This window comes from Sceloporus undulatus, chromosome 9 (genome assembly GCF_019175285.1).
Source record: "Sceloporus undulatus isolate JIND9_A2432 ecotype Alabama chromosome 9, SceUnd_v1.1, whole genome shotgun sequence".
NCBI lineage: Eukaryota > Metazoa > Chordata > Lepidosauria > Squamata > Phrynosomatidae > Sceloporus > Sceloporus undulatus.
In genome coordinates this window covers 25,893,637-25,916,287 of record NC_056530.1, presented here as the reverse complement: position 1 = coordinate 25,916,287, position 22,651 = coordinate 25,893,637, and the positions used below count along the sequence as shown (strand labels likewise).

The 22,651-nt window shown below is 48.4% G+C and overlaps 2 protein-coding genes across 5 annotated transcripts in view; one reads left to right on the top strand and one right to left on the bottom strand.

The window, feature by feature from the left end:
- Nucleotides 1-13,965, bottom strand: part of ITGA10 (integrin subunit alpha 10) — a 24,377-nt gene extending 10,412 nt beyond the window's left edge. The window contains exons 1-7 of one of the 4 annotated variants that reach the window (XR_006100731.1): nucleotides 13,781-13,965; nucleotides 12,601-13,196; nucleotides 12,225-12,336; nucleotides 8,546-11,589; nucleotides 6,630-6,943; nucleotides 2,927-3,038; nucleotides 260-283 (exon numbers count right to left, since the gene is read on the bottom strand). Coding sequence is in view for 1 of the 4 variants with exons in the window: in XM_042440032.1 (XP_042295966.1) it covers nucleotides 174-283; nucleotides 2,927-3,038; nucleotides 3,293-3,428 (358 nt within the window). In the remaining 3 variants the exon portion in view is untranslated. Of the gene's footprint in view, nucleotides 1-173; nucleotides 284-2,926; nucleotides 3,039-3,292; nucleotides 3,445-6,629; nucleotides 6,944-8,545; nucleotides 11,590-12,224; nucleotides 12,337-12,600; nucleotides 13,197-13,780 lie in introns of those variants that run through there. The other 3 variants (XR_006100729.1, XR_006100730.1, XM_042440032.1) reach the window with 3 other exon arrangements.
- Nucleotides 13,966-16,825: 2,860 nt separating this feature from the next.
- On the top strand, nucleotides 16,826-21,692 carry LOC121915644 (ras-related and estrogen-regulated growth inhibitor-like protein). Its single transcript, XM_042440035.1, has 4 exons — nucleotides 16,826-17,092; nucleotides 17,919-17,972; nucleotides 18,411-18,487; nucleotides 19,102-21,692. Exons 1-4 carry the CDS (start codon nucleotides 16,978-16,980, stop codon nucleotides 19,522-19,524), a joined length of 669 nt encoding a protein of 222 aa, XP_042295969.1. The 5' UTR covers nucleotides 16,826-16,977; the 3' UTR covers nucleotides 19,525-21,692.
- Nucleotides 21,693-22,651: the final 959 nt, after the last annotated feature.

Sequence of the window (22,651 nt, the reverse complement as noted above, 5' to 3'; positions counted from 1 at the left end):
ATAGATAGATAGATAGATAGATAGATAGATAGATAGATAGATAGATAGATAGACAGATTATAATAATTATAATAATTGATAGATAGATTAAATAGGCCAGGGTCCGTAAGTAAATGGGAAGGAATAAAATCCTAACCAGGGGATTCTGGGGGTTCTAGGGATTCGGTACCCACCAATGTTGACTTTGGAGCACGTCGCATTGTTCCGCGTTCCCACCATGCACTTGTAGACATCGCCTTTCCTATCGCCCGGCGTCCCGTCCCAAGGCGCACCCACCAACACCCTGGAGAAATAATAATAATAATAATGATAATATTTTCCAATATATATTCAATACAGCAGAAATGATAGAAATGGAGAAATCGATTGCTTACAACCGAGATCCCAATGTTATTGAAGACAAATAGTCTCAAATAATGTGATATTGCAAAGCTAGACGGTTGTGAGATGCAGGAATGTTAAGCGAAATCCTAACATGGTTTAATACTTTATATCTGTATATATATTATATATATATACTTAAACATTACTATAAGTTAGCTGTATTCAAAGTTTGGGAACCAGTTCAGGATGTGTGGTTTCAAGTCACTTGTCGATTCTTGACAACCCCATTGATTTCATAGGGTTTTCTTAGGCAAGGAGATGGTTTTGCTTCTCTTCTTCCTCTGAAATAGTGCCTCCAGCTCCTGGCGGACTCCCAACCAAGTCTTAACCAAGGCTGGCCCTGCTTAGCTTCCAAGATCAGACATGGTTTGGGGTCGGTCACATTTATCACAGCCTCTGTACCCCAGGACTACATTTCCCAGAATTCCCAGAACAGCCTTTAGATGCTTCAGTGCAGACATGGCTTGTGCATTTCCCTTTGGAACCGTAAGAGCTCCAGGCGCATAATCGGTTTTCCATGTTGAATTTCTTTTCTTATTTTAATTCAAAGCATCCGTTCACAAATGTCTTTCATGTTCCCTCCCGAAATCACAATTTAAGTTCAGGTTTTCATCTGAAACCCCCCGGGATCTTTTTGGGGGATTTATAGTATTCTCAAATCCAAATATTCCTCCTGTCTTTCGGATCATTCGATTTGCAGACTCCGGGGGAGGCAGCCCAAAAAGGCCTTTGGAAAGAGTTACTTTCCGGTTCTGTTTCGGCCAAACAAGGCTTGCGAAAACAAAACACTTTTTGTTTTTGAGGACTACAACACCCAGAATCCTAGCTGGGGGGATTCTGGGAACTTTAGTCCAAAAAAGGGATTTTTCAAACCCCAGGATTTTGCACATTATATGCTGAGATTCCTTTATCAAGGTGTCCTTTATCAAGTCAGTTTCATCCCACTTTAACCGCCTGAGGATTTGTAGCTAATAGATAATAATCTATTATTATTATTATTATTAAATCTGGATTGATAAATCCATTTTGGGCCTTTGTCTGAACAGAGACCTATCTAAGCTGTTAAAATTGGTGCCCCACTTGCAACAATCCATGCGCCACCGGTGCATCTACATTGCAGAATTGATGCAGTTTGGCATCACTTTAGCCGTCTTGGCCCCAATCTTGGGCTTTGCAGCTTTGCAAAGAAGACTAAAGACTCTGCAAAACCACAAATCCCAGGTTTCCATAGGCAGCCACGAGTGGCATCAAACTGCATTATTATTTCTACAATGCAGATGCACCTTAAACCAGGTAGCAAGCAGTCACCAAAAGTTTGTACTGAAACCCAGAGCAGATCCGCAGCCTCCTTGACGCAAACGCCTCCTCTGAGGAACCTCCTCCGGCTGAATAGCGCAGAGGCACTCCTCCAATACCAACATTTGGCTCAGCTGAGCTTCTCCCAAACTACAACTCCTATCATCCCCTCCAGGCAAGGCGTCCCAGCTCCTCCAAAATCCCAGAGGGTTGCATTACAGTTTGCAATGCATTTCGGCCTCCTGTTTCCTGGCTCAAGCTTTCCAAACACATCTGGCAAACCCATTTTGGTGGCTGGGTGCCACGGCGGGATGGCGGCCCAACCTTCGGCTCCCAACGCCCACCAGCAGCACCTTCTGGGACGGCCTTTCCTGGACTGGGATCATCTTTGGACTTTGGAGATCTGGCCGGTTCCTCCATGAACGATTCTCCAGGAGAGTCACTCAGGTGTTTAGGAAAAAGGAACCGGAGTGCCATTTTTGGACCCCAAACTTGGTCCCTCTCTCAAATGGTCCAAAGATGGTTCTGCACACTTTAGACTTTTGTGCCATTAAGCGCAAAGTCAGAACATTTTTGCCATTCTGTTAGTGGCATTGTTGCCATGTGCCTTCAAGGTTTGGCGATCCAAACACAAGCCATGCCCTGCAGACATCCCAAAAATATGCTGCAATGTTCCTGGCCATGTGCAAACTGCCATGACTTCGCTTTGGCTGTTGAGTAAACACAAGCCAGGCCCTACAGACATCTGAACTTATCATGCAGTGTTCTTGGCCATGTGCAGAGTGCCTCACTTCAGCTGCTGAGTGAATGCAAACCATGCCCTGCACGCATCTACGGTTATGCTGCATTGTTCCTGGCCATGCGCAGAATGCTTTGCCTTCGCTTCAGCAGCCGAGTAAATGCAAACATATCCAAAACGATGCCACATGTTTTTCTCACATGAGACGGAGGAAGCTGGGGCACAGCAAAGTTAGGTCATAGTTTCGACACATTGGGCATTCCTGAGCATGCAAAGAATGCATCACTCTTTATTGTAGGGTTTTTTGGGGCTGAGAGTGTGTCTCAGGGAAGGCTATCCAGAAAGTGTCCATGGCTGAGCATTGTATTGAACTCTCTTCTCCAGGACCCTTGTCCAACACTATCACCATTGCGCCACATTAGTGGCATACACAGGTGCAAATCATATATTATTATCCTTATTTGTTATTATTTGAGGCACAAAATGGTCGCTTTGAACCGGACTTACCATTTCTGGCCTTGCCCCGTGTATTGGAGGACTTTGTACCCGAACTGAGCTTCTTGGGGTCCGCGGAAAACCTGTGGCCTTTTCACATCTATGTTAAAGGAGGCCCCAAACCCTGGAAAGATAGGAAGACATATAGGAGCTTAGGCCAGGTTTGGAGCTAAGTATTAAGAACAGCAAAAACAAGGACCAGAGACCCCATTCTACAAAAGGGGTTTTTTCATAGGGAAGAGGTATTGCAAAGGCTTTCTGGGTCCAGGAATGAACTCTCTGCCCGTCCCCAGATGCGATGCCCGCAGCTGTTAAACCCGCCACCCGTCCACCCACGAACCCCCTCCAAAATAAATTCACAACCCCCCCTTTCTTAACAAGGTCCGGTCTGTTCCTCGCTGCCAGAGAAATCCCACATCCGCTGGGCTTGCAAACGCCGCAGGGAAGGGCCAAGCCGGAGCAAAACATGCGCCTGGCGTTTGAAGTTGGGCTGCTGCAGGGTTGATCTTGGCATGGATGCAAAAAGACCCATCTGGTGGGCCTGAATGCCTTGGGTCAAAGTTTCCCCATGCCAAGGATGGAGATGGGACTTTACAAAGTCAGGACACTGGGAGCAACCCTGCAGTGTTCCTGAGCATGCACAGAGTGCATCACTTCAGCTGCTGAGCAAACACAAGCGGTGCCAAAACTATGCTCCAATGGTCCTGACCATGTGCAGAGCGACCTCCCCACACTTCAGTTGCCAAGAAAACACAAATCATATCCTACACACATCCAAAGTTATGTTGCAGTGTTCCTGGCCATGTGCAAAAAGCCATGCCTTCACTTTGGATGCTGAATAAACACAAACCATGCCCTATAGACATCCAAAATTATCATGCAGCGTTCTTGACCATGTGCAGAGTGCCTCACTTCAGCTGCCAAGTGAATGCAAACCATGCCCTACACACATCCACAGTTATGCTGCAGTGTTCCTGCCCATGTGCAGAATGCCTTGCCTTCGCTTCAGCTGCTGAGGCAATGCAAACATATCCAAAATGATGCCACAGGTCCTTCTCACAGGAGAAGGATGAAGCTGGGACGTTTCAAAGTCAGGGCCCAGATCTGGCACACTGGAAAACCCCATGACAAGTATGCCTTAGGGTTGCCATAAGACAGCCATTTGTTGGGAGGGCTTTGTCTGTGGATTCCTGCATGGCGAAAAAAGGATTGGAGCGCATGACCCAACTCCAGGATTCAACAATTCCACTACGATTTTTCATTTCCAATATTTAGGGGGTTTGGGTGACAAAGCACCCAAAGGACGAGGAAAGTCTGAAACCGCGCAAGGCACCTAAGTATCTTTGCTGTTGCGCTTCTTTCCAGGGAAAGAAGGCACTTGAGAGGACTTGGCTTCGGAGTCAGCCTCATGGGTGTTGGAGTGAGGATGGCTTTCCAAGCTTAGGAGACCATCCCCGGCTCTGAATGTGGCTGGGCCTTGGAGTCGGAAAGATCCAAGCGTTTGCTGAAGCGTAAGGAAAGGGTGGAGACGGGCATTTGGGGCACAATGGCTCCTCTGTCCGTCCGTCCGTGGCCCAGATTCCAAACTTTGCAGGAAAACAAGGCGGGCGCAGCGTGAAATTTATATCTCATGGATAAATATGGGCGGCTTTGCAACCCTAGAAAATGTGCTGATGCTCCAAAGCTGCAAAGCAAACATTGTTTTGGCACATGGCTTTGGAACCTGGTTCAGCGTTATTGCAAAGGTGATGAAAATGCCACCCGAGACGGGCGCCAAATACGACCCCCCAAAAACTACCTTAGCAAAGGTCATTACGTGGACTACAGTTCCCAGCATCCCCCAGAAATGGCAAGGATTCTAGGAGTTGAAGTGCTGATGCTCCGAAGCTGGAAAGCAAACATTTTGCACATGGGTTTGGAATCAGTTCAGTTGAAAGGGATGAAAGGGGACAAATGTGACCCATCCAAAGTCTACTTCAGCTCGCTGCATGGACTACAGTTCCCAGCATCCCCCAACCAGCATGGCCAGAGACAGCAAGGATTCTGGGAGCTGTAGTCTTATAAAAGTATCCTCTTCCGGCTCCAGTCTGGAGAGGAGGCTCCAAAGGGACCCTAAAGATGTTGATCTGTATCTCCCCGAATATGTTTGGCGCCATTAAAGTTCAGACTAAAACCCAGATCGGATTCACCGACCCTCCAATATAAGGACCTCTACCTGTTTCATGCTACATTTCTCACTCGGGATGCATCCGCATGGAGGGAAATAAAGCAGTTCAAGCCCACTTTAACTGCCATGGCTCCGTCCTGAGATGTGTAGTTTGCCTTGGTTTCCAATGCTTCCCCAAAAGACACATCCCAGGATTGTGTAGCATGGCAATCATGGCAATTGAAGCAGTGTCAAACCGCTTCAGTTCTTCAATGTGGATTCATTCTAGTTTAGGAACTTTTGCTCCTTGGAGGATGGATTTTTAGGGGGACAATAATTCTGTGAATAATGAAAGAACGAAAGGAAGAATGAAAGGATGAAACGGATCCCAGGAGGAAGAAAATTCAGAGCTCGCATGCGCATGAAATTCAAAACATCTTTGGCTTTCCATGCGCTCGGTGGGAGGATTCTTTCAATATTTGCTTTGAAATTGCTTTGGATGCGTCCCCTTTCATTGTCGTTTCCGAAAATAACACTTTGTGGGTTTAAAGTCCCATTGGCTTGGTTTTCTTTCTATGCTTTGGCCTTTGAAAAATAAGCATAATTGCCAGAGAGGGAGGTTTTATACTTAGAAACTAGCAATCTTGGGGCTTGGGAGCACATTTGAGCAAATGTTCAGCCTTTGCAGAGGAGAAACCTGTTGACATTTAATGGGGCAAAAGAAGCCATTCCCAAACTAATCCTCTCCCAAATGCCAGGGACGCACCCTTGCCATGATGGGAATGAGTTTGGCAAACGGTGTTGGGCCGCAATGCGTTGCTCACATCTTTCTTGGCTGCATCTGCACTCCAGAATGAATGCAGTTTGAGACCACTTTAACTGCCCTGGAACATATTCTGGAATAACTGAAATAAACCTCAGGGTCACAGTTTTGCCCATTTTGATCTTAAGAGAAATAAACCAAATATCGAGGGCCTGCTACCGAAACTTCAAGGAGCGCCAGAAAACGTGTGACTTGGACGCTTCCGGCTTCTCCTGGTTAATCTCTTTTCTATTTGACTTTAGTTTATCCGGGTGAATAAATCTGGGACTGAATTGGTGACTTCTTCTGCTGGACTTTGGAACCAAGTCGCGACGTTAGAAACTAGTAGATGTTTCTTTAAGGGTCCCTTCCAAGCTTTCTCTCCGGCTGCATCTGCACCGCAGGATTCATACAGTTTGATCCCATTTCAACCGCTACGGCTCCCTTGGATGATGGGGTTTGCAGTTTTGTTCCCTGCCTGGGAACACTGGGGCCACAACGAACTACAGATCCCAGAGTTCCATAAAAGGGAGCCATATCATGAAAGTGGCGTCAAACTGCATCAACTCTGCAGTGCAGACGCAGCCTCTCCTTCTCATCCTGTTCCTTTCCCTTCCAGAATCCCACAAACCCCATAGATACCGCCTGCGTTGTAATTCCTGGAAAAGGGATTCGAACCCATGGCTTTTCTTCTAAAACCAAACATTTCGCAATTTCACTTCAGGAGTTCAGAAAATGTATTTAAAGATGTTGAGAAGGCAGCCTACCTGTCAGCAGCAAGAAGAGGAAAGCCAGAGAACAGCAGCAGCAGCAGCAATGGGATCGACGCATGGCGCATGGAGTCATAATTCGCACCCAAGGCATGCACCGGGAAAAAGCAACAGCCGTTTGGACATGGCAAGGGCCAGCGACATCCAGACGGAGCCGGACGTTGCGCGTCTCCTCCTCTGAGTCTCAAAGGTTGCACTGTCTTTGGCCGGACTCTTTTGCTCACTCCTTCTTCTCTTCCCTCCTTCATCTTGGCATGAAGTTTCCATTGGCTGCTAAAAATACATGAGACGTTGCGCCTTTCCCCCTTTTGCTGCAGGGAAAGGAAAACACCAAACCAGAGCAGGAATCTGTTATTTCAATACATATATATGTATATATATATATATATAGTAAAGTTGCCAAAAGTGGCAAATGGAGAGGAAAACCTCCTTGTGTCCTGAGTGCGAGTTGCAAGGACTCACAAGGAGCGAGGAGCAGCCAGGATGGAACAGCAAGAGCTGCTTTAACTAGTGACAGGTTTCGGTATCAAATGGCATATAAATTGTTTTATATATTGAAAAGCTGTATCAAATTGCATTATTTCTACAGGTTATATGCACCCAAAGTAGTCCCAAATTGCATTTCTATGGTGTTGATGCACCCAAAGTGATGCCAAAGTGCATTATTATTATTATTATTATTATTATTATCATTTCTATATTACCGATGCACCCAAAGTGGTCTCAAACTGGATCGTTTCTACACTATTAATGCACCCAAAGTGGACTAAAACTGCTTTATTTCTACACTATTAATGCACCCAAAGTGGTCTCAAGCTGCATCTTCCTCCAAGGATGCAAACTTCTGAGCCACACAGGACTCTTTGGCTGGGAGAACCCTCCTGCGCAACCAATGCTCTCTCAAATAGGGCCACCTCTTCTGTTTTAAATCTATGTTTTCATGTGCCGTTCCCTGCCCTGCTCCCAAACCTCACATTCCTCGGTGGTAAGAAATGATAAGGTTTCGCTGACAAAGCAAGGCTTTTTTTAAGAGCGGTAAAGCGCAGCGTAACCAGAACCTCAAATTACATGCTCCTTTTTGGCTCGATGCAATAAGGCAAGAAGACTCTAAAGCAGTCGCCAAATCTGATCTCAAATTGGGATAAAACGCTTATTTGATGGGGCAAGGAAGGGGCAAGCTTGGTTTCCGAAGCTCCGGAGAACAGGAACCGGAGCAATGGATGCAACCGACAGGCAAAGAGATTCCAGCTTAACATTCAACAGCAGAATCAGTTTTTAAACCCAAGCTGGATCGCCAATGGAAGAAGTGCTCCAATAGTGAGTTCCTGCACGGCAAAAGGAGGTTCAGCTGGATGGCCCTTGGAGTCCCTTCCAACTCTAGGATTCTATGACTCTGCGCATGGGGAAAATACATCTCACATTTTAATATCAATTTGGCCCAGTCTTCCATGTTATGCGACACTGCCATCCTCTGGGCATGCGCTGCCAATTCAGAAACACAAAAGGAAAAGAGTCCTATGCCCTGATCTACATTTAACTTTATGGATCTGTAGCTGCGCTGCAGATATGGAACAAAACCCTGTCAGTGCATCCTGATGATGTGCATCTGAGCACCAACAAGACCATTGCAATGAGCACTGGGTGCTTCCAATGATGTGCATTGGGTGCTCCTCGTGACCATCAGGCACCAGTCTGGCAATGCACATTGGGGTCACTCCTGTGGCATGCCAATGTCCAGATGTGCCCCAATGTGCACCGATGCTCATTGCACACCGGGACCAGGGCCATGGCGCATCGCTCACTCCACCGGGGCCACCATTGCACAAGGGATGCACATACATTGCAACACGGCAAGAGTCTTGAGGCGAACGCAGACATGGTGATAATGTCCAATTCTCTTTAAGGACACTTACTAAGATGTTATGTCTGGTGCTGAACTCCGGCTGCAATTTCCTTCTCTTGCTCACCAACGTCCGATAGGAAGAACTTCCACAGGCTGAGCATCACAGCGATGCATCGGCTCCAAGGTGAAGAAGGCTGCAGGGAGTAGTAGTAATAGTAGTAGTAGTTCTTGTTGTTGCTGTTCTTCTTCTTGTTGTTGTTGTCATCCTGATTTTCCCAGTTTGGGACTCAAGGTAAAACAGACACCGTTAAAAATTCACAGTATATAAAAGCAACGAAACAACCAGAAAAATCAAACCCAGTTAAAAAACAGAAACCATTGAGAAAAAGGAGGACACTGGTCTTTTCTGGGAAGCGAGTTCCAGAGATCCTGGAAGGCATCCCTGAGAATAAGTTGTAGTCCAGTAACACCTGGATAGCTATATGATCACCATCCTAGTTCTAGCCGAGTGGTCTGGCCTAAAGCTAAGCCTGGCTTAACCCAATAGAGCGTCCGCCGCAATGTTTCCTCCATCTCCATCTCAAAGTGCGCAACCTACATGCTCCATCTCAAGGTGCGCAACCATTGTCCCTTCGGACACTTCATCCGCATTAACCGGATCAGTCTTTGGGTCCATAGCGGTCTTCTCAACCTTCCCCAAAACGGAGGCCAACTGGACCCAGAAGAAAGCTTGCCGGCTTGGCTCCGAAGGCCACTCCAAGTAGGTCTTGGTGCTCAGCATTTTGCGCAGCTTGCAGAACTTGTGGGGCAAAGCCTGGGGGTCAATGGCCTCCTTGACCACCAGGACCACGTCCTCGAAGCTGAGCCCCACGGCTCGCTGGTGGGCAAAGTAGAGCTCGTAGTTGCACCAGTCGCTGTCGACAAAGCTTCGCGAGAGGACGAAGACCACCTTGCGGCTGTTCTCCATGTTGTCAATGATGTTGTCAATGACCCACCGTCCCGGCGTGAAATCCCGCTCGTGGATGCAGATCCGGTACGGAGGAGAGGAGGACTCCAGCTTCCCGAGGAGCTCCTTCCTCACCCAGTCGGCGTCCGAGTAGCTATAGGAGATGAAGGCATGGTAGGCAAAGTCCCGGGACGTCGGTGAGCGGCTGGCGCGGTATTTTGATTGGACGATATGAAAGGTGGCGTTGATGTACCACGGGACTTCAAACCTCCAACACAGAAGCATGCAAGCGATCACCAGGGTGGCCGTGACGGAGACTGCAATGGCCACCACGACAGTGATGTCGCACTCGCTGACCGATGGGGCGAAAGCGGCCACGGATGTGTCCAGAAGGTGTTCCGGGTGGTAACAAGTCCACCCCTCAGGCCAGTCCAGCAAAGTCAGCTTACCCTTCCTCAGGGTCTCTTGGAGGAAACCATGGAGGTCACAGGCGCAGTGGTAAGGGTTGTTGCCAGCCTTCAGCTGGGCCAGGTGCGGCATGTTGACGAAGGACCCTTTGCCGATGACGCCAAAGGCGTTGCCGTCCACCGCCAAGACCCTCAGACTAGGGCCTTTCCACTCCGTAGGGATGTACTTGATCTTGTTCCCGCTCAGCCGCAACTCTTGGAGTTTGACCGCCGCCTCAAAGTAGCCGGTGTCCAGCCGTTCCAACTGGGAATGGGACAGATCCAAGAAGCGCAACGTTGTGGGGAGACACTTGAAGACCTCCATAGTCACTGTGTTGTAAGCCAAGCTGAGCCAAAGAAGAGTGGGACCCCAAGAACACAGGAGATCCGGTGGTCCCCCAATTTGGTTGTGGCTCAGGTCTAACACGGAAAGTCGGGACCAGTCGGAGGTCAACCTGGACACCGTTCCCAGGCGGGTCAAGGCGTTATAGCTCAGGTTAAAGGTCTCCAGTTTGGGCATGGTGCCCTGGTAGAAGCAGCCTCCGTTGTAGATGTACTCGTCGAGCAAACGGTTGTTGGAAATGTCCATGGAGACCACGCTGCGCAACTGGTCCCAGGCGTCACAAGGCACATAGTTGAAGTTGACATTGAGGATGGAGAGGTCGGTCACTCCGGCGAACCAGGTGAAGGTCCAGTCAAAACGCAGGACGTCCGGGTTGCTAATGTCCTTCAGCACCAAACGGCGCAGGGTAAAGTTGGCGATGCTCGCTTCCGGTGGCTTCCATTGCGGGGACCGCGCAAAATCTATTGCTATGAAGGAGAGGTCCTGGATGCGGGATTTCTGGACGTTCAGCAAGACCAGCCGCAAGAGGTTCTCGTTGAACTTCCCCCGGAAGAAGACCAACTCTTCCGCTTGCACCTGAGGCAAGTTGGAGAAGAGGTCCACGGAGTCCGTGTAGTAAGTGAATTCAAAGAGGTTGCGGAAGCGGAGGTATCTCAAGGGCTTCCCCCACAAGTCCCGAAGCATGGAAGGCAAGGCCTTGGGGTTTTTGTCAAGGGCGATGTCGCACCACAAGGATGTTGTGTTGAGCTTGGAGAAGGCCCCTGTTTGATACTCCATCAAACTGGAGGCTGTCTTGAGGGCAAACCTCTTCAAGGGGATCTCTTCCAGCGGAAGGAAGTCCTCACTCCTGACGGTCAAGATGGCTGGACCTCCCATGGAAAGGTCTTCAAGCTTCTCCAGGTTGAGGAAGACCTTGTCCAGGGTTGAGTTGGGATAAAAATTGTTGGACATGGAGAGCAGCCTGAGGTTCTTCAGTGGCTCCAAGGCCCTTGAAGGGATCTCCAAAAGCGAGTTGTTGAAGAGGTTCAGTTGCTCCAGGAGCTGGTTTGAAGCAAAGGCTTCGTCAGCGATGGAGGCGATGTTGTTGTACCCCAAATCGAGACCTTTCAGTTGGGTCAAATTGGAAAAGTCCTCTGACGTGATGCTCTGGATCTTGTTGTAAGAGAGGTCCAACAACTCCAGAGTGTTGGGGAGATGCGGAGGAACGCAGAGGAGGTTCTGGCCTCGGCAGTTGGCCTTCTTGGCAGAGGAGATCTGGCAGACAGGGACCTCGGACGCTTCGGACGCTTCGGACAAACGCAGGAACGCCAAACACAGAGCCACGGACAAGGCAGCCGAGGGGGCCAGTTCCATGCCCCCTTCACATCTTCACGGCCCACCTTCAAAAGAAGGAAAACAAAGCACGACTTAAACCTATTATTATCATTGATGTCATTGTTGTTGTGTGCCTTGACTTATGGTGACCCTAAAGCAGAACTACGACAGGGTTCTCTTGGCAAGGTTTCTTCACAAGAAGGTTGCCATTGCCTTCCCTTGAGGCTAAGAGAGTGCGCCTTGCCCAAGTGGGTTCCTATGGCCAAATGGGGATTTGAACCCAGGTCTCTAGACTTGTAGTCTAACGCTCAAACCATGGCTCTATTACTATCGTTTTACCTTTGTGGAAATGAATTCTGAACATTATGGAACCAATTTTTATTGATTGATTTACTGCACTTATGTCCTGATTGCCTTTTAACCGAGGAGAAAGTGTGCCCTACGGACCATATTTGGCACCCAAAAATTATTATTATTCATATTGTTACAATGCGCCCTTTTTTATGCGGAGGATCCGTTTCTGGAGGATGGATCCAGGGCAGTTAAACGGCATTATTTTGACATTGGGTTAACCTGCCTCACAAGGTTGTTGGCAGAACAAAAATGGAGCAGAGAGGATCAACCATGTGTCTTGCATCCAAAGGCAGCATGCAACGTTAATTGCGGCGAAAGAAAAGCAGTGGCTTACAGATAAAGGTACCTGAAGGATAAAAATGCCAGTTTACTGGGACAAACGTCAAGCGACGGACGGAGGAATCTGCAAAGACGATGCTTGCGGCGCGTCCAAATCTTCCGTCTTAGTTCTGGATACTCTGGATTAAGACAAAATGACCAGATATTTTTAAATTGGAAGCACAATAAAATAAAAGGAGAATGTTTCTCACATGTTTTCTCCATACAACGTCTCATAGAAATGTTTCCAATCATGCTGCAGCAGATGCAGAATGCTATGCGCTATGCATTGCTTTGCAAGAATCATGTTTAAACCCAGTTGCGTCTTTTACAAAGCGCAGGAGAAGTCAATAGTTGCAAGAAACATGATGAAAGAAATGGTTAGGGGTCAATGTCATAAATACCAAATGCCAGGATCGTCAAGAATCAATATTATTGTGTTCAGATTGATCTTTATAATGCGCTTCCCTCTGCCTTTGCCAACAGTTCTCTCCAAAGGTCAAAAAGGGGAGGAAATCCAAATATTGGAGCCATAAAATTCATGTTTCAGATTCCTTATACTAGGTTTGTCCATGAAATAAAGTCAGATTTTGCAACACAAAGGGACAGAAAGGAGAGAGAAATCTAGATTGGTGCAAATCCAGATTGGCTGCAAAACTCTGGGAGACTTGGGTTTGAATCTCTGCCCAGCTGCAGAGTTAATGCCCTCTCAAAAATGTGCTTTGGAATTGCGGTTCCATCGCTGCAGAACTAATGTGCCTCTGAGCATGCACAAAGCGCATTTTTGAACCTCCAAAGGATGACGGTGATGACAAAGGAAGGAAGTGCAAAGGCAGGCTTGCAGTCGAACATTTAAGAGGTTAAAACTAATGGCCATGGATGGCTTGCGTCGCTTTAAAGGAGGAAGGCATTGAAAGAGTTGCAGTGGTTTCCAAACCTTGGTTCAATCATTAATCCAAACTGAAGATGTCTGAATAAAAATTGGACTCAAAGGAAGGCCCTGGAATGAAAAGGTAGATAACAGTGATATTATTATTAGTAGTATTATATATGATATAATAGTCAATCTATATTATATATATATATACACACACACACACGTCCCCTCTCTTTTTCTTGCATGGTTTTTAATACTTTTGACCAAGGAACGATTTGGTGGAGTTTCAAAAAGCATGTATTTTGGGCATTTCGGTTGCCAATAAAAGCATCTGTTCGGTGGATTTGGGATGAGAGTGTACTAAAATCAGCACTGCATTTCCCATTGCTATATATAAGAGATAGGAAGGATATTATGATGATGATTGTTATTATTTCCCTTGCAAAATTGCAAGAGATGAGCCAGAACTTGCCTTAAAAGCTGGAAGGAAAGGCTGCCAACCATTTTGTGAACTCTTTTTTAGCAATGCAGAAGCCCTGTTGTTGCCATTATCCAATTCCCTTTCAAGTTTTCCCACTTTGGGCATGTTTTGAATTGCATCTTTTTAAATGATCAGCTGCTTTTGGGGGGTTTCAATGGTTGGAGGAAAAGGAGGAAAGGAATAAACAGAAGGAGGAGGAAAGCAACCCAAGGGATCCATCCTTTACCTTGGACTTTGGGCAGCAGCAGCAGCAGCAGTTGTTGCCTCTCTCTCTCTCTTTGGATCCTTTGCTTTGCAGGAGTTAAAAGCCAAATTTGGGTTCATAGTCTTCTTTTCAAGCCCAAAACCTGGTCATGGCCAACAAAGGGGAAAAACCCAGTTGTTCCTTATTGGTGTTTTGCAGAGAATGGGGCGTTTCTTGCAAGGATTGTGTGCCCTGAGTGTGTGTGTGTGTCTTTTGCATTCATTCTGGGTTTTTGGATCCATTCCCTTATTGTTGCATTCTTTGCATTTTTTCCAAAGAGATGGAGAATGCAACCTTTTTTGTCCCCACCTTCAGTGTTATTTTCTTCCGTCTCCCTCGGCAAAAATCTCTCTCTGGCTTTGCTTCGCGAACGAAGATTCAGGAAGGCAAAAATAACACAAATACAAAAATAGATGTTTTCTTGCAACCCTAGAAAGCACAGGAGCCCTCCTCCTCAGGTCAGTTGGCAACCCATTCAGCCCAGAGTGGGACTCTGGTTTGCAAGAAAACTTGTTTTCTTGCAACCCTAGAAAGCACAGGAGCCCTCCCCCTCAGGTCAGTTGGCAACCTGCGCAGCAGCCCAGAGTGGGACGCATGCACCTGGCTGGACATGGACTGCAAATCCCAGCAGCCCTGGAGCACATGGCCCACATCCTGGGAGTTGCAGTTCAGGGATATGTGGAAGGCTGCCTGATTCCCATCCTTAGACAGTTAAAAACCCAAGTCCTTTCTTTCAGAGCTGAAAGTTGCCAACCGTCCAGCTTGCAATATGTTCCCAAAGAAGAGCGAAATGCTCCAAATGGAGGACATGTTGGGATTCCTCCTGGACCGGTCCTGGAAAAGGTTGGAGGGCATGCCCAGGCAGGGATTGCCAAGAAGGAGCATCCAAGGAATGGGCTCCATGTTGGCACTCCTTTCTCAAAGAGGTACATTAAGATCTTGGAGGGCTTCCAATGCCAAGCATTCTCCTTCTGAAACACACCACAATGAACCCAAACTGGGAACGGAAGCACAATGGGGAGGCAGTGGACGCAGTGGTTGTGTCCTGTTGTGCGTCTATGCCAGGTTTACCATGACACTGGGCCACATCTGTGGGTCTCTGCGGCTGCAGTTGCGCTGCGTTCTCTACCATTGCCATCGCGAACCATGGCAGGCCAAACCGCATTATTTCTGCAGTGCAGATGAGACCAAAAACTCAAGACTTTAACTTTCCTGCCGTCACAACAAGAACAACCACACCACCCTAAAACCAACGTTTGGCCAAGATCCCGCACCTCAGTCATAACTTTACGGATCCATTGCAGCTCCATTGCAGAAACGCAACCTGCCAAACCCTGCTAGCGAATTGCAAACAAGATGTGAACGGAAGGGTTGGGGGAAGCCATATGATTCCAACCTGTTTAGGAAAACCCCAAAAGAAGGAGGACCCGCCACCCTTTGAGGAAGTCTTTCTCCGCATGGATGGATGGACAGGAAGGATTTGTGCCTCTCCTTCCAAACGGAGGACAAAACGTGTTTGTTTAGGCTTAGCTTTCCATCCAGTTCAACTTGTTTGGGCGCATATCAAGTGGAGAGATAACCGATCGCAAGAGAACCGCATGCAGTTTCTTGGCGCATGCCATGTTAGCAAGATTTGCCCATTCCACATTTGCGGCCTCTGCCTTTAACAGCTTTCGTAAAAGGGTCATTGAAATATCTGTTATCATGGTTGTGTGCCTTCCAGTCTTTGACTTATGGCAACCACGTTATGATAGGGTTTCCTTAGCAAGTTCCTTCGGAGGCAGTTTGCCATTGCTTTCCACTGAGGCTGAGAGAGTGTGACTTGCCCAAAGTCACCCAATGGGTTCCTACAGTCGAGTCAGGATTCAAACCCAGAGTCATGTTCCAATGCTCAAACCATTATGCCACACCGGCCCTAATAACCCCGAGCATCATTGCCTTTTCTAGATGTGTCTAATCTTGCAGCGGTTCCCAAACTTTGGTCCTCCAGATGTTTTGGACTCCAGCTCTCAGAATTACAGACCCTCGGCCGAACCGTTTGGGGGGCTTCTGGGAGTTGCAGTCCCAATTGCCTGGAGGACCGACGTTTGGGACTCACTGGGTACAACAGTCTCGGCTTCGTTGTGGCTTCGGGGGAGAATTTGGCCTCAAATTGCTTTTTAGGCACCTTTAAATTTTTGTTCCCAAACTGGGGCTGGACTGGATGACCCTCAGGATCCCTTCCGATGTTTCTAACCTCCGTTTGAAGGCCTCCAAAGATGGAGAACCCACCGTCCTCCATTTTGACCATGTGATCTGCAGAAATGTTCTGGACCCACATTTCAAATGAGTCGATTCCCTTTGTAGCCACTTTCTTTGCTGTCCAATGGTACCCAGCAACAAATCCATGATTAAACCATACAAATGGCAGCGGAGGAGGTGGAGATTTGAACCCAGGCCTTTCCTCTCGCCTGGAGATGCACATCTTATATCTAGCTCTTTCATAGCAGCCCTTCCAAGTCCAAAGGCAATGCTTCTGACCTGTCTGTCTTTCAATGAAGTCCCCCTTAAAAAGCAGAAGGGGAAATGAATGGGTCAAATCCATAAAGGAGATGCCTCATCCATCCCCAAAATCCAGTATGGCTTAATGGTTGGAGTGTTGGACTGGGAGACTGGGAGACCAGGGTTCGAATCCCCGGTTGGACAGGAAACCTTTGGGAAGGTTGCACTCTCTCAACCTCAGAGGAAGGCAAAGGCAAACTCCTTCTAAACAAACCTTGCAAAAACACAACAACCCACAGTTTTGCAGCCATGTCTTGTTGGTGGCACATGGCAGCCCTCCTTCCAGAGGGACTTCTCTGCATGCTTCCCATGCTTGGCTCCCATGTGGCAACGGCAGCCAAAGCCTTGTGGGCATCATTATTGTGTGCCTCCTCCCAGAGGTGTGTGTTTGTGCCGTGGTTGTGCATTGTGTGTAGCTCTGCGTTGCATGTTGGGGCAAAGAGGCCTGGCGGGGGTCTGTTCTTTGCGTTCCTGTTGCCGCGTATAAAAATGCTGGTGACAAAAGCCTAGCAGCAGGCGAGGGAGAGAGGGAGGGAGGCAGAGCGCATGAGGCTGGCAAGGGAGGCGCATGGGCAGGGGTTAGGAAGGAAGGAAGGAAGGAAGGAAGAGTGCTCTCGCTGCCCAGAGCTAAAGTCCTGATGTTGGTGCAACTCAAGGCCGCCCTCCAAAAGGCCAGGAAGATGTCCGAAGGCCATTCGCCCAAACTGGAGGCCAACGTCTTGGTCATCGGAGCCAGGAAAGTGGGCAAGTCGGGTGAGTTGGGCTGCGGCGGTTGGCACGGGTTCAGGGGTTGAGTGCCAAAGGGCCACCTTGGCATTGGTAGGGCCAAGGTGAATCCTGGAGGCCGTACCTTCTCCGAACCATAATGCCCCGGATCTGTTGGAGTGTGGGTCCTATCATCCCCACATCTGGGCGGGCATCAAGTTGGCAAAGGCATGAGCTCGGATGTTACATGCCGAAATGCACCTTGGCATTATCTCCTGGTAAGGACCAATGGTAGGCAATGCCTTCCCCGAACCAGAACACCCCAGATCTGTTGGACTGCAGCTCCTATTGTCCCCAGACAGCACAGTTTACCTCCCTCTAAACTCTTCCAGGTGGGCATCAAGTAGGCAAAGGTGGTTATCAATGTACCGGGGGCATGACTTTTGGAGGGTGAGGGTAACGCAGGCTTTGCTGTGTGCTATTGCTGTTGGCATGGTGTTATGGCTCTAGAGACCAGGGTTCGAATCCCTGTTCAGTCAACTGTTGTGTAAAAGGAGTTGTAGTTGTGTAGCAGTTGGAAGTGCAGGGAAAGCCCTTAAATCTCCCCAAATGTCAAATGTTTTGTCCTATATTTTAATATATAGATTTGGGGACTTTAGTCCCTGGATTTGTAACAGCTTTGCTTCAAGCCTTGTGTGCATCCCATGCTGTTAACAACAGTTGTGTGGTTCCTAGTGACTTGGAGTTATTCCAAGGACGTTCTTTGCTGGAGTCCTGCTTGGCGAAGGTTTCTGCATTCTCCTGGCTGAGAGTTGGCATCCAAGTCCATAACGTTCCCACTAACTTTACCATTGCCTTCCTTCCTTCCTTCCAGCTCTGACGGTCCGCTTTCTGACCCGAAGGTTTATCGGCGAATATGGGGATATTGGTAAGTGAGGGGCCAGAATCATTCCCCATTGAATCGTCCAAACTGGGAGGGAACCCCTGGGGCCACTGACTCACACCAGAAATTCAAGCTTGCCAACATGTGCAGGGCTTTGAGCATCAGACGATATATGAGATTAGAATCTGAATCCATGCTCAGCCATGCTTTGGGTGAATCACACACTCTCAGCCCCAGAAAAACCCGTTGTCGTCATCATCATCATCATCATCATCATCCCACCTTCCTCCCAGTAAGGCCCTTAGGGGTTGCCATAAGTCAGAAATGACTTGAAAGCACGCAACGACAGGCTCCATAAGCCTTCCTTTTCCATTTGTCTATCTGCCAATCTCTCTGGAACGATGATGGTGACAATGATGATGGTGGTGATGATGATGATTGTTCTTATTTATTAACCCTTTGCACTGCTTCTCTCCTTTTCAGAATCCATTTACACTCACAAAGTGACGATGGATGGACAGGAGGCTTGCTTCAGCATTTGGGACTCGGTTTGTCCTCAGGTAAGGATGGCCCATTACAATCCCCAAAGATCTCTAAGGAAGATCTCCAAAGATCTCCCTGCAGGAGCCATAGGCAACCTTAGCAAGTCTGGGGCCCATTTATTTTACCCCAGGGTCCTCCAGAAGCCATACCTGGTTTCAACCATGCTGCAAAATAACCTGGTTTCAACCATGGTCTTTAAAACCAGTGATTCCCAAATGTCGGTCCTCCATGTGTTTTGGACTCCAACACCCAGAAGCCTGAGCCAGCTTGGTCAACAGTCAGGAATTCCTGGAGCTAAAGTCCCAAAACATCCAGAAATTTAAAGTTTGGGAATCACTGGTTTAAAACAACCTGGTTTAAAGCATGGTTTATAACAACCTGGTTTAAACCATTGTTTAAATCAGTTGTCCCCAAACTGTGCCCTTTAAGAGATTTTGGACTTCATCTCCCAGAAGCCTCTGCCATGTTGGTCAATAGCCTGGGATCCTGGGAGCCGAAGTCCAAAAACCCTTAAAGAGCAGAGTTTGAGGACCACTGGTTTAAAGTAGCCTGGTTCTGACCAGCCAGCCCTGGCACGAGGGCATCCATTTTGTTCGCCAATTCCAGCTCTTTCTCTCCCGAATCTCTGCAGATGGCCAGCCTTTGGGGCTGTGTGGCTGAGAAGCAGCTCTGTTGGGCCGACGGCTTCGTCGTGGTCTACAGCATCTGCGACCGCGCCAGCTTCTATTTTGCCGGCCAACAGCTCCAGCGCATCCAGCGGCTGAAGAGGAAGGCTGGGGCTGGGAAGATGCCCGTGATCCTGGTGGGCAACAAGCGGGACTTGCAGCACCGGCGCGCCGTCTCCAGTGAGGAAGGCCGCCTCCTGGCTCTTTCCGCCGAGGCCGGCTTCTTTGAGATCTCGGCCGCTGAGACCTACCACGGGGCCTTGGCGGTCTTCCACGAACTCCTGGACATGGTCAGGGATGGCCGGAGCGCCACCAAGAAGGCCTCCGTGGGCATCCGGGGTCTGGTCCGAAGTATGTCGGCCGTCTTTGGGAGGCGGAGGACGGAATGAGGGCAACCGGAGAGGAGAAAGTTCGGAGTAAAGGAAGGAGCGAAATGGCGGCACTGTTGATGGCGATGGACCATACGTTGAATGTAGGTTCCTCCTTAAGGACCCTGAGATGGAGTGGCCACAGAAGGAAAGTGTGCAGAGACTGGACATGGAGCTATGGGGAACTACAATTCCCATTCACCTGCCACAGAGCTGTAAATGCATCTCTGGACATTGAGAAACTTGTTGTCAAGGCATAGGGTCTGAAACCAGGCTTGAGAACATGGGGGTAAAAAAGGATAAAGAGGGTTCTTTGGAGACTGTACAGGGTTCAAAGGTGCCACTTTGGGATGGCATCCCAGGCCCTGAGGTTTCTGGACCAAAACCTGAGATCTAGGTGATGTCTCGATTTTGGGAGCAAAGCAGGATATAAATAATGTAATGATATTGATGATGATGATGTCTTTAACTGTTGTGCATGAAGTCCCAACCACAGTTGCTTGAAGTTTGTCCTTCCAAGACACACACACTGCACAAAACGTATTTTTCCTGTTTGGAAATTTGGACAGGAGTCTTAACTAAAGGAGTGTATTCCTAGATCAAGGTGGGATGAAATGCTTTTATCCCTTCTCACGCACTTTGGGAGACGAAATAAGGAGCATTTCATCTTGGCTATAGCCAGGAGTTGGATGCAAAGCAGAGCGGAGGGTGAGCCCTGGCTTTGCAAATGGAGAGGCTGAGTAGTAAATCCATAGACCTTTGGAAATTACAGCAACAAATCGATGAAGCCTTGCAAACCGTAGCAAGCTTCTGTTCCGCAAACTGAGGTGAAGATTTGCACATAGATGTTTCTCAATGCGGAAACCACCCAAAGCGAAGGATTTGCACCCGCATCTCCCACTTGGAGACGGAGAGCAAAAACTGGAGACGCAAAGCCAGGTCTGCAGAGTAACCATAAGCAACCGTGTCTTTGTCCAACACAAAGAGATAGGCTTTCCGAAAGTTGATTTCCGCCTCCGTGAAACGGCGTGAATCTGCTCTTAGCATCCCTCCTTCGCGGGTAATTACGCTCTTCGTAATTTGGAAGGAGCAAGAGCCATTATGCCACATTTCTCACTCGGCGGGAGCCAGAGAAACGGTGCGCTTGGTGGGAAGGGAAATGACAGGCCTCGCTTGTCAATTGAGGGCAGGAACCCCAGGGAACCAAACAGCGTGTGACCGTACAATCCATGCGTATGGCTTTCTCTTTAATTGAGTGCGCAGAGGCGGTGGCGCAGGTGGAGGATTTGGGCTTCTTATGCACAGCGCAAGCTCAAAGCCGCCGGGAAGGGTTCTGGTCGCTGTTGCAATGCTGCAAGATTTCACTTTGAAAAGAGGCATGGGAAGTGCATCAATAGCCGATATGGCAACCATTCACAATCTCCAAGGAAGTGTGTGTGTGTGCGGCTTAGCACACTGTTTTTTAGGGGCCATAAGTGGCCCAGTACACTCTTTTTGTGGGTCATAAGTGGACTAGCACACTGTTTTTATGGCCCATAAGTGGACTAGCATACTGGTCTTCTGGGCCATAAGTGGCCCAGTACACCTTTCTTATGGGTCATAGGTGGGCTAGCGCACTCTTTTTGGGAGGCCGTAAATGGCCCAACACATGTTTTGTGAACCATGAGTAGCCTAGCTTTTTGGACCATGAGTAGACTTTTTTTGTGGGCCATAAATGGCTTAGCACACTGATCTTGTGGACCATGGGTGGACTAGCATACTGGTTTTTGTGGGCCATAAGTGGCCCAGTAACTCTTCTTGTGGGCCATAAGTGGACCCGTGCACTGTTTTCTGGGGCATAAGTGGACTGGCGCACTGATTTTTGTGGGCCATAAGTGGCCCACCATGTTGTACATGACCCATCACACTTTGTATAGCTCATAAGTGGTTTCCTCCATTGCTTTATGGTATGCAGGACTATACATACACCCTCACACAGGAACACAAAGAGCATGTACACACATACACACATACACATGCATTTTCTTGCAACCCTGAACCAAAGCGCGAAGGGAGGCCACGCTGCGACCTTTTTGTTTCAACGGATGAGAAATAATTGATCCCAGTTTACACTCAAATCTTTCCATTCTTGAACTGCTCTTACGGAAAGGAGCTCAGGCAAAGAGATATTCTTTGGCAAGGGATAAAACAAGCCCATAAATAAATGCTTTTGAAAAATGATGCTGGAGGGCGTTGATGGTGTTTTATTTCTCCCCTGGCTTTGATCTAAAGGAATAACAAAAAAGCAATATAACAAATTGCACAGTGCCAATATAACAAAAGGAGAAGGATAAGTGGTTGGATTCGTAATGCACACGCATACAATGGAGAGTGAGCATTGCAGATCCCAGCATGGCCCCAGCATGTCAGCCTGCAGGTCCCAGCATGCCCACTCCCTTCAGCATTAGGGTCCAGCAGGCCCACATCTCTCAGTTGCAGGTCCCAGTAGTCCCATGCATCAGTGGCAGGCCAAAGGGCCATGCCCTCCTTCCATGCAGGGTCCCAACATCAATGTGTCGGCCTGCAGTCCCTGCATGTCCAATGTATCAGTCGCAGGTCCACCCACTCTGTCCAATGCATTCAGTTGCAGGTCCAACAGTCAATGCATCTGTGGCAGGTCCCAGGGCCATGCCTCTCTGTTCCATTGCCGGTCCAACATGTCCAAATGTGTCGGCTGCAGGTCCCAGCATGTCCAGTGATCAGTCGCAGGTCCCAAGGGCCATGCCTTCCGTTCCATTGCGGTCCACAGCAGGTTCCAATCGCCTCAGCTCGTGCAGGTCCCCCCACCAGTCCAATGTGTCAGTTCAGGTCCCATTGTTCCAATGCGTTAGCTGAGGTCCCACCATTCCAATGCATCCGTTTCAGGTCCCACGATGTCCAATGCGTTAGCTGCAGGTCCACCATGTTCCAATGCATTCCGTTTCAGGTCCCACGATGTCAATGCGTCTCAGCTGCAGGTCCCACCATGTCCAATGGCATCAGTTTCAGGTCCCACCGGATGTTCAAATGCGTCAGCTTGCAGGTTCATGTCCAGTGCATCAATCGCAGGTCCCACTATGTCCAATGCATCAGTTGCAGGTCCCACCATGTCCAATGCATCAGTTGCAGG

Excerpts from the sequence above, each read along its gene's own strand:
- LOC121915644 (XM_042440035.1), top strand. The coding sequence starts at position 16,978 with ATGTTGGTGCAACTCAAGGCCGCCCTCCAAAAGGCCAGGAAGATGTCC. Across the intron at positions 17,093-17,918 it reads CAGGAAAGTGGGCAAGTCGG|CTCTGACGGTCCGCTTTCTG; the intron begins GTGAGTTGGGCT and ends CCTTCCTTCCAG. Across the intron at positions 17,973-18,410 it reads CGGCGAATATGGGGATATTG|AATCCATTTACACTCACAAA; the intron begins GTAAGTGAGGGG and ends TCTCCTTTTCAG.